This window comes from Eumetopias jubatus, unplaced genomic scaffold (assembly GCF_037043125.1).
Source record: "Eumetopias jubatus isolate StellerSeaLion01/CBP00866 unplaced genomic scaffold, mEumJub1_p1.0 scaffold_2, whole genome shotgun sequence".
NCBI classification, from domain to species: domain Eukaryota; kingdom Metazoa; phylum Chordata; class Mammalia; order Carnivora; family Otariidae; genus Eumetopias; species Eumetopias jubatus.
The window spans coordinates 199,048,517-199,059,558 of record NW_028274808.1 but is presented as its reverse complement, the minus strand read 5'-3'; the positions used below and the strand labels follow the sequence as shown (position 1 = coordinate 199,059,558).

Below are 11,042 nucleotides of genomic sequence, written 5' to 3'. Positions count from 1 at the left end.
GCTTGTAAAGAACAGAAATTTATTTCTCTCAGTTCTGGAGGCTGGATGTCTGAGAGGGTTCCAGCTTGGACGGGTTCTGGTGAAGGCCTTCTGGGTTGTAGACTGCCCACTTTTCATCCTCACAGGGGGAAGGGGCAAGGACACTAATCCGCTTTGTGAAGGCTCCACCCTCATGACCTCATCATCTCCCAAAGGCCCCACCTCCTGATACCATCACATTGGACATTAGGTTTCAACATATGAATTTTGGGAGGGACACAGACATTCAGCCTATAGTAGTTAGTACATATATTTTATCAAGTGGAGAAAGTATATCAGTTCCCATTTATTGACTTTTTTGAAAAAGCAGGAATGAGTACTGCATTTTATTGAAGGCTTTTTCATGATCTGTGGAGAGAATCATGATCTTCTCATGAGATCTATTAATATGATGAATTATATTAGTAGATTTTCTAATGTTGAGTCATCCTTGCATTCCTAGAATGAACCCCCTTTGGTCATGGTGTGCTATTAATGTATTGTGTTGATTTCTGTTTGCTAATATTTTATTTAGGATTTTTGCATTGATATTTGTAAGTAACAATAGTCTTTGGGTTTTTTTTTTGGGGGGTGGTCTCTATCAGGTTTAGGCATCACTTTTGTACTTACTTCTAAAAAAAGAAAGTATTTGAAAATTTTATGTATCTACCCTCTGGAAGAATTTGTGTAGTAGGGTTTGGTGTTTAAGGTTTGGTAGAATTCCCCTGTAAAACCATCTGGGCCTGGGGCTTTTATTTGTGAGGCTAATTCTTTGACAACTTTCTCTACTTCTATGGAAAATCGATCTGTGTATGCTTTCTAAAACAATTTGGTAAATTGTATTCTTATCTGTGAAATTATGTATTTCACCTAGTTTCAAATGTATTTGCACAGAGTTGTACAGGATAGTATTTCCTGACTTTTCTTAAAGGAGGGGGGCAGATATTTAAGGATGCCATAGTTGAGAAGATAAGAAGTGTGTGGGCAGTGTTCACTTACTGTGTTCACTGATCCCAAGTCATACAGTGAAGTTCTAGTAAGACAAGCATATGCTAATTGTAATGATAATAGCTACCATTTGTGAAATACTTGGCTCTGTATGTAGAGCAACTCCTTTAATCCTCATTACAATACTGAGATGCATAATCAGCATCTCATTTTAAGCATGAGATAATTTGGGGGAATTACTCACTTACCCAAGGTCACACAACTAGGAAGACTCAGAACTGGGATTTGGGCCTGATTTGTGTGGCTGCAAAGGCTGGGCTCCTCCTAAGGAGCAGCAGATGAGGAGAGACTGAGTAGAGGCATAGAGAGATTCTGGGAAGGAGGGGTCAGGGTGGATGGAATGACCTCTGCACTCTAGACGTGCTCTCTACTCTAGGGGACTGGCAGCAATTGCAGGGGCAAACACAAATAAAGGGGCAGGGAGGAGAGTCAGCCAGGTGATCCAGGTGGGCTGGCTGGCAGAGGAGGTAACCCTGGCTATGGCGGGCAGGAACCCCAGAGGATCACACAGTGAGAAGGGCACATGGAAGCTGGCAGGTCAGGGTGCCGGCTGGGGCTGGGGGTGTGTGGCTGGGAGCGGGAGAGCCAGGGGCACTGGGGAGTTAGGAGGAAGCATGTACTTGTTTTTAGCGGAGACTAGGTGAGGGAAGTTACCCACGTCTAGTTTCTGTGCACTAGGTTAGGACCCCGAAAGGAAGAGCTACCTAGGAGGGATTTCAGATGAACACGTGGTGTTGGAAAGATGCCCCACTGCCCTCGTGCTGTCTGGTGACACTGACTAGAACTGAGGACGCAGACAGCATTAGGTCTCTCGCTCGTCACTGAGGTTTGCAAACTGCGGAGAACGTGGATGTGGCCATGTGTGTAGTCGGTGCCTGTGACCCTTGGAGTGACGTGAATCTGTGGACTGTTCCTTGCCTTTTCTGACCAAGCAGCAGCAAGTTCTGTGTAGTGAACTGTGTCTTCCCAGAGCCAGTCCTATCAGGCATTTCTTCTCGTTTGCAGGATTTGCTCTCAAAGAGTGGTTTGGTTTCCTGAGAACCTGCAGGTGGACCCTGGGCGCTCCGTGCTCGCGCCTGGAGGAGGCGTGTGAGGAAGACTGTTCCGTGCAGACCAGGACACTCCTGCCTGGCCGTCAGGCCTCCCGGCTCCTGGTTCCAGCCTTTTTACCAAATCCTGTGAGACTTCAGCAGGTAGGTCACTTTCCTTCTCTGGGCCCCAGCTTCCTTCCATGTGAAATAAAGGCCCTGGACCCCACGGGCCCTTCTGGCTTTCAAATTCCGTGATCTAGGCACTCAGGTGAATCAAATTCCTTTGAAGTGGCTTTTGGGTCCCACAAACAAAAGCCCATTTCTTTTATGTTGTTGAAATAAATGAACCCACTGCCCAACCTGAGTCAGAGGTTTGCTTTCGAGAGTAGAGGGGTTGATTACAGAGGAAGCATGTCGCTGGACTGAATTGCTAGTCTGCTGTGCTGTCCAGCCTTTACTCACGCTTTCCCTCTTTACGTAGGACCGTGGAAGACACTGACCACATAAGACAGAGCAGAGTCACTTGATTTAGTGCAAAAATCCTTTGGCTAGGGAGAAGGGAGTGCTGCTTTTCAGATGCATAGAATATATCCTGAAATGCCTCCAGGTGATTTCCCTGTTGCCTTGGGAATCGTAAATTCTATAGCCAGATCTTCTCTGTGGTGTAGGCATTTGAGGAAAAAAAAAATTTTTTTCTGGGAGTTACTGACTTACACCTGTGCCCTGATCCCAGTCTATGTTCAGTGAGTCCCATTCTGCCCCGAGGAGGATAACAGGTGTGAGGGTTAGGGGGTCGAACAAAGGAGGTAGGAGCCCTGGGTCTGGGGTGGATGTGTCCCTGCTTTGCTTCCTGTCCTGGGTCAGGCTCTGCACCTTTCTTCATTTTATCTGCCGTCTGTGATGTTTCAAAGATAACTATGGGATTGTGAGGGTAAAGGGATAAAATACCCTGGGAGTATTTTATACGGTAGAATATAACTAGTGGTTCCTCTGAACGCAAAGCCCTTTGGCCTGTGTTCTGGGTGTACAGATGGGAGTGGTGGAGCAGACCATGCCCTTGGTGAGCCTCCGATCCTCTGAGCCTTCTTTCTCATCAGGAGGTTGAGGGAGTTGGATGAATTATCTACAGTTGTAAGATGCTGTTTTTTAATATCAGAACCACTGGTGAAACAACCCTGTAAGGCGCAATTTGAGCAATGTCCTTGAAGGATGGGATCGTGTAGAGAGCCTGCTCCGTGTCATGGGAAGGCGGTTATTTGAGCGCGAACACCGAGGAACATAACCTAAGGGGAGCGAACGTCCTTGTCCACCATGAGCAAAACGTGCAGTGCGGTGGTGTCGTGAGCAGAGGCGTGGAAACCAAGCAGATTTGGTTCTGGCGCCCATCCTGCCTCTTATTTTGAACAGTGTGACCTTGGACCAGAACATAACCTTTCTCAGTCTCAGTTTCTTCATCTGTAAAATGGTGAAAATAAGTCCTGTGTCGTAGAGCTAGTGTGACAACGAAGCGCTTAGCGTGTTGCCTGGCACGTGGTCAGTGCTTGGTGGCAGCTCTCGTTCTCTATGCGACGTCTCTAGGGAGTGATGAACTTTGCGGGGGGACATAGACCTGTATCATAACGAGGACTTGGGCTGGGAGTGCTGGGGGAGGCCAGGGGGCACCTGTGAGTGTTTCCTGACCCTGGAGACCCCGGAGGGAGCCAGTGTCAGGCAGTGGAAAAGCTAGATATCGGGAAGGTAAGTCCTGGGTGGCACGTGGTGAAGAGCACTTAGGATATGTCTCTGAAAACCTCACCTGAATCCCTGGACGCTGGATCGCTGTGCCTGTGCTACGAGGGCTGGCTCAGAGCTGGCAAGACAGCGTGGGGGTGCCGCCAGATGCGGGCTCCTCATGCCTCCTGGGCGTCCTGCAGACCGGAGTCGTGCGGCGCCACCCCCTTTGTAAGCATATGTGTACCAGTTCCTTCTGGACTCTACTAGACTTACGGGACAGGCACGTTCATATTAAGAATTTTAAACTGAAAATTGGGTGCAGGAAGTTCTTTTTATTTATTTATTTGAGAGAGAAAGAGTGTGAGAAAGAGAGCACAATTGGGGGGGGGCAGAGGGAGAGGGAGAAGCAAGCTGTCCGAGGAGCAGGGAGCCTGATGCAGGGCTCGATCCCAGGACCCTGGGATCATGACCTGAGCCGAAGGCAGACGCTTAACTGACTGAGCCACCCAGGCGCCTGCGTACAGGAACTTCTCGTTCCTCCCTTGCCTTGGTGGCATGTCTGTGAGCTATGGGATGTCATGCCCCTACCTTCAACACGCATTTACCGAGCTCATGGGCAAATGAGCTGGGCACAGGAACCCAACGATGATGGGACGCTGTCCGTGCATACCAGGACAGGCAGTCCATTGAGGGAGGTAGGTGGCTCAGTACATGATTATAATACTCTACAGGGCACCGTGGAGGCTCTGGTGAAATGGATCACCCTCCTAATTTTTTCTAGGATGTGTGTTCTTAATTTTATCTGACCATGTTATCGCTCTTAAAAAAATGGCTGAGGCATCTCACCAGGTCGGGGTCATCTCAGAAAGCAGTCATGGAATGATTATCATGCAATGGTTGAAGCAGGACCTTTGGAGTTAGATCTGCGCTCAGGTTCTCACTGCTGTGGTCTTGCCGTGTGGCTGTGAGCAAATTATTAGCTGCAGAGACTTAGCCACTTATGTGTCTTGTAGCCTTTGGCAACCCCTCTGAGCCTCTGTTTGTTCAGCTGTAAACTGGGGCTGATAACACCATCTAACCCATCGGGGTCTCTGGGAGCAAAGTGAACTCACACCTGTCCAGGGACTAGCACAGTGCGGGCATTTGAGGCCACTGGGGGAGCATTTGCTCAAAGACAGGTAACCAGACCATTGCTTGCTTCTCATGCCCCTGAGGATGGGGTCGGAGGGGGGGAGGTGTCTCTGCAGCATTCCCGGGAGGAGGGGGCATCGTGGGTAGTGGGTCGTCAGAAGGTGTCAGTTCTTTACTTGTGAGCTCTGCGTCAAGACTCGCGAGCTTTCTGTGCGCATTGTGCCACAAAACAAAAACCGACCCACAGATCACTTGATATCCGGTTATCGGTTTGGCTGCTGCAAGACAAAGGAACTTTGGTAATTAGGAAGACCCCCGTGGGGAGGAGCCAGTTGGGGGTGATTAATGAGAGCAGGCTGGGAGAAAGGGGATGCTGTGGGCTTTGAGTGTTTGAAGGGACAGTTAAGGGTAGAATGTGGCTTGTTTAGTCTGTGAAGATCCTGAAAAGGAGTAACTTTTCTGATGATCACACTCTCTGATTTGGGAGGTTCTGCACCCCGCAGTGGGGAGAGCTGTCTTGTGCTTTGCAGTCTTGGTCTGAGATTTCAGTGAAAAGAAAACCATGCAGGGCAGCTTAGTAAAAATCAGTGAAATGAACATTTGTTAGAACAATGCAGGTATGCTGTGCAGTTCAGGTGCGCAGGTGACAAAGGAGAGCCCAGGAAGGTCTCGTGAAGCCCGTCAGAGTCTTTCTGTCTGTCTCTTCCTCTCGCCTCACCCGGTCTCTGGTGCCTGAGCATGTCTGCCTGTGCTCCCCCACGTGCTGATAACCGGGTCCTTTCCTCCTCTGGTCCTGACTCCTCCCTCCAGCACGTACATGCTGTACCTGGTTCCTGTGTCCACATGTCTTCAGCTCCAGAGATCCCAACTGCCCACGAGTTCCTAGTCCCAGGCAAAACTCCTCCAGAAGGAGAGTCGGACTGGCCAGCTTGGGTTAGGGCGGCCCAGAGAGTTATAACCTGGGAGTGGGAGGTGGCTATGGTGGCTGTGGCCGCCCAGAGGCCACGTGTGGCAGAAGGTGCCGGTCTCTGAGCCGGGGAGCACAGCCGGGCAGGTGTCCCCCACCATGGTTACGGCCAGCTCCCAGCCGGGAGGGGTCTCCGTGAGTCCTCCATGGGAAGTCTGTCAGGGAGCTCAGGGCAGAGACAGGACAGACTCAGTCTGAGGTCCTCTTCAGACATTTTGATGCTGCGAGCTGGCACCTAAGTGAAACCTTACAGGATAAATGTCATTTGGCTAGCTACAAGAGAGGCGTTTTTAATAAGAAAATATATGAATGAAGATGGGATGCTGTGAGTTTCACATAGGCCCATAAGCATTTTTTAACATCTCTGCTGATGGCCACCCATTGATTTCTGGACGAGGTTGATATTTTTTATTGTGGTACAATATATGTATCATAAAATTTGCCATCTTCACCCTTTTTGAATGTACAGTTCAGTGTCATTCAACACGTTCACCCTGGCATGCGGCCGTCACCACCATCCGTCCCAGAACTGCTTCATCTTCCCCAACTGTAACTTATCTCCCCAAACTGAAGACACCCATTGAACACTAACTCCCCAGTCTCCCTCTCGGCCCCCAGCAAACAGCACTGCACTTTCTGTCTCGATGACTTCGACGACTCTAAGTACCTCGTTTAAGTGGAATCATACGGTACCTGTCCTTCCGTGACTGGCTTACTTCACTCAGCATGGTGTCCTTAAGGTTCGTCTGCGTTGTAGCAGGTGTCAGAATGCCCTTCCTTCTGAAGGCTGAGTGGTACCCCATCACATACAGAGACCACATCGCTCTCTGCAGTCATCATCCATCAGTGGATATGCGGGCTGTTTCTGCCTTCTGGCTCTTATGAATAATGCTGGCAGCCCTTCATTCTTAGAGGATAGATGAGATTGTTTTCCCATTACAATCATCGAGAAGTTGTTTTACTAATGAAAAAGGACCTTAAAAGACTTATTTAATCCAACTTCTTCATTTCATAGAGCAAAAAGTCATTCAGTTAGGACAAGTGAACAGCTCAGGAATACACCTTGCCCACTTTGGACTCATTTGCCATTTCTCTGTCCTAGACTTACCTAAAATTATGAGAGCTTTGGTAGTGACAGCACCATGGCCTCAGTTAATATCTTTAGTCCTGAAGAGTGTTGTAGACTTGGAAAGAATCCCATGGACTGAACTTTTTTGCTTGGGACTTTTTGGTCTCAAAATATATATTGAGCATTCCAAAGAGCTTTTATTTATGTGGGTATATCTGTATACATTTCTCATATTCGAATTAAAAAGTGGCAGATTTTTAAGATATTTATTAATTCATTAAAATATATTTATGAAAAGTAACTGCGTTTTCCAAAACAAGCTGATTTGTGAGAGAGTGGCGTGTTTTCTATTTCTGCAAGCATCTCCCATATCTGGTCTGATAAAGATTGCTAGATTCTCGCATCTGTTTCTGCATTCAGATTGTTGTGGAGCATTGTTTTAGAGCAAGCACATAAAGAAAATCTGGCTCGTACAGATACATAGAGAAGAGTACTTCAGTGCCTCTTCAGAAAACTGTCAATATTCTTCTTTGATACTACACCAAAAACTGGCAAGGGGTAGTTTCTTAAAAGTTAGTTGCTATTTGGAATCTGAAGCTGAATCATAGAATGCTTCATCCTCTGTTACATTAGACTATTTCCGCTTATTTTGTACGTTAGACGGATCCTCGCCGATGTGTGATTTTTGTGACCTCACTGTTCACGGAGTGGTGTGGATCTTCTAAAAGCTGACATACCGCATTATACTAGATCAGAAAAGCCTGTTGGCCAGTGTCTGTCCCGATCTGATCAGGAGAGTCTCTGCTGAGAAGCTGTCATGCTCACAGTGGTGGGTACAAGTGTTCAAAATTCTCACTTCCGTTTGGAAGCTCAAATTTTATCGTTGGCAACCAATGCTGTCATTGTTTACCTTGACATGGTAAGGTCACTTTGTTCCCTTTTGGGAGGATGTCGGTCATACACTCAGTGTGCATCCTTGTAGTTTGTGTATCATTTCTTCTTTGGGGCCACATGAGAAAAGCAGCTTAGTCTGACGTGCGCCTCAAACAGCGCACACTTGCTTTTCCTCTGACGGCAATTGTCCGTTGGTTGGCAGGAGAGGGGCAGTTTGCATACTCCCTCACACAGGATCCCAAAAAGGTGCATCCTCCAGGGCTGAGATTTAATAAAAGCAGCGCTTTGTACCGCTCCATCGAAGACACTCTTAAGTGACAGTGTGACATTTTCATTTCTACTGTCAGTGCGTGGTGAAGAATACAGTGACTGCTCGTTTAGTCTGGTGTCCCTGCTTTGATTTGTGCTAAGAGGCTGGCAGCATAGCCCCTAACCACTGACACAGGAAAAGGAGAATAATGCGTGTTTCTGTGTTATGAAAATAGTTGGGCCTCCTGCATGCTGTAAAAGGTTTCGGGGTCCCCGAAAGGTTCACACCATGATTTGGAAATTGCTGACTCCAGCCGCGTAGTCGGGTCTTGAGTCGGCCATGATCCTAGAAGGAAAAGATATGGTCAGGAGTCCGCACCCAAATTCTCCTTGGCATCCGGTGTCTTTGCTAACTGCACAAACATGCTCACAGCCTTCCTGGGAATGGAGCCAGCCCTGCAAAGGCAGAGTTGGGTGTTGAGTTTCTGAAACCACGTCCTGGTGGTTATTTGAAAACTATTTGGCATTTTAAACTTCCATCTCCTTCTCGACAATGAAATTTAATATCATGCAATTGACACCATGATGATGTCAGGCTTTTGGGTCATGACTCCATCTGTTGGCAGCATGGCTTTGGAGCGTCTCCTAGATGAAAATGACTGCCTCAGAGCAAAAGCAAAGGAGCAGTGCATTTGTCCAGAAGATGACGCATGCATCTTAGTCGACCTGGCTTCGGCAAACTTGCTCTTCACGCTAGAATACTGTATCCAGTTAGGCTAAAGTGAAATGCGTTTATATTGTGGCATTTGCACCCCACTGGGTCTAACAGTCCCCTTCCCTCTCCTCTGTTTGCAGCAATGGAAGAGTTAATAGTTGAACTTCGTCTCTTTCTGGAGCTCCTGGACCATGAATATCTAACGTCAACCGTCAGGGAGAAAAAGGCAGTGATCACCGACATCCTGCTGAGGATACAGTCATCCAAAGGTGCGTCTGCTCTTTCTACCTCCAGTCTCCTTTGTCTCTAAACCATCCCGCATCCACCATCTTTCTCAGACACATTCATTTGCTCATTAACATACTTGTTCCTCCCACTGTCCCTGAGGGTCTCCCCGCGGGCCAGGTGCTGGCAGTTTCCAGGCGCAGGAGGACAAAGCCTTTAAGGAGCTGATGGGATAGTGGGGGACCATGCTCCAGTTACTCCATCTCTGTCCGCTTCTCTCCTCCCCTGGAGCTTCTGCCTTGGAGGGATGTCTTGGGGGTCAGAGGAGACGACAGAAGGTGCCTCCAAACAGTACCTGACCCGCGGTCGGCCTGCAGTCACCACGACTTTCCACTCCCCTGTTGCTCCTGTTAGTTGAGGTGGTCCTCCTTCCCAGCCTCCTGCCCTCAGCCTCTTCCCTTTGCTCGGCCAGCACCCACTGCTGGCCTGGACGCACCGCGCCGCTTGGGCCTCTGGCCTCGGGGTCTGCTGTTGGCTTTCCCGGGGGCCCTTTCCTCTTCCTCTGCCCGATGGGTTCCCACCCTCTGTCTCTCCGCATGTGCCTCCCGATGCTTTCCAACTCACTCGTTGTCCTCGGAGCTCTTTCATTAGCCTTGAGCCCGTCCGCTGATAGTTTTTGGTGGTAGAATTCCCATTTGTTCTTTTTCTCTCTTTCCTTTTTTTACCGTGCCCAGTTCTCTGCCAGAATGCCCCACTGCACCTCTGGCGGTCAGGCTCTGTGTCTTCCTAGCTCTTTCCCTGCCGGCGTATCACACGTGACCCGGTACGGGTGACTGTTGTTGAGCGGTTGTTCTGGTGGGTCTTGCCGGGGGGGGGGTCTGGCCTGGAAATAGTCCTGCACCCAGATTAAAGCCGGTTCCTTCCTTTCCTGCCTTTGCTGACACAGTGCTCACCACGTGTCCTAAGTTACTTGGGTACACACTTGTCTTCTCAACTTGAGTACGGCTGCGCTGGGAGCGTGAGCTTAAGGCAGCCGGGACACGCAGGGACCTGTATGTCCCAGTATCTGATGTCAAGAGGGCGCCTGATACAAACGTACTGCTTCCCGGGGCCACCCCCGCCCCTTAGTCCATGGGTAAGTCCTGACCGGAGTGGAAGTTCAAGGCAGGGCAGCTCACCTTTCCGAGGCCGAGTAGCATTGGAGGAACGCAGGCTTCCGTGCCGGCTCCATCATTTCCACCGCTAATGTTTCGATTAGTTCTGCAACCTCTCTTTGTTTTTTCGAGCCATAGATTCCCCACCTGGAGAAGAGTAATAGGATTGCTGTACGGGCTTAGAGGAAACAGATATCCGCCCGGCGTTCACCATGGGGCTGAGGGAGGGATAGCTGCCGGCGGCACCGTCCACACCCTTCTCCTCCTCATCCAGTTCTGTGGTTTTGGTTGATGCTTACAGGTTTCGAAGTGAAGGACCACGCTCAGAGGCAAGAGACCCCCAACAGCCTGCCGGCTCCTCCCCAGATGCCTTTGCCGGAGATCCCTCAGCCGTGGCTGGTGAGTGCACGGTCCTGCAGAGCTGCTGGGCCCCTGGGCCACTCGGGGCTCCAGGCAGGTGGTAACAGCCCAGATCTCGAGGAAAGGAGGCCATCTCTTGCTAGAGTCTCTCCTTTGAGTGGGTTTCTAGGGCTGCTGGTAATAGCCAAATGGGAGGCTGGTGTCTCCTTGAAAATTGCTGGAGCTACAGGTCCATGGAAATCTGTTCTTAAGTTAGATTTTCCAGAGGCTTTAGCAGGCACATCAATGGCACAGAGCCACTGGGGGACTTGACCCTCTCTTGGGCTAACTCTGGATTTGAATACCAGAGTCTACAACTTTAATATTCATTGTTATGCTTCTTCTGGGATAAAACATACATACACATATGTGATGTTATGCATTCAGAGTGTGTTTTGGAGTTCTTTTGCCACCTTTGCAGTCTTGGGATGCTCACATGTGCCATTTAGCGTTCTCTGCCTTTTGCTGT

At 49.1% G+C, this 11,042-nt stretch overlaps 1 protein-coding gene across 1 annotated transcript in view; it reads left to right on the top strand.

The window, feature by feature from the left end:
- Positions 1-2,046: 2,046 nt before the first annotated feature.
- Positions 2,047-11,042, top strand: part of AFAP1 (actin filament associated protein 1) — an 82,421-nt gene continuing 73,425 nt past the window's right edge. Inside the window, exons 1-3 of the mRNA XM_028088788.2 lie at positions 2,047-2,219; positions 8,936-9,064; positions 10,476-10,573. Of these exons, the coding sequence (XP_027944589.1) occupies positions 8,938-9,064; positions 10,476-10,573 (225 nt within the window). The 5' untranslated portion in view covers positions 2,047-2,219; positions 8,936-8,937. The remainder of the gene's footprint in view (positions 2,220-8,935; positions 9,065-10,475; positions 10,574-11,042) is intronic.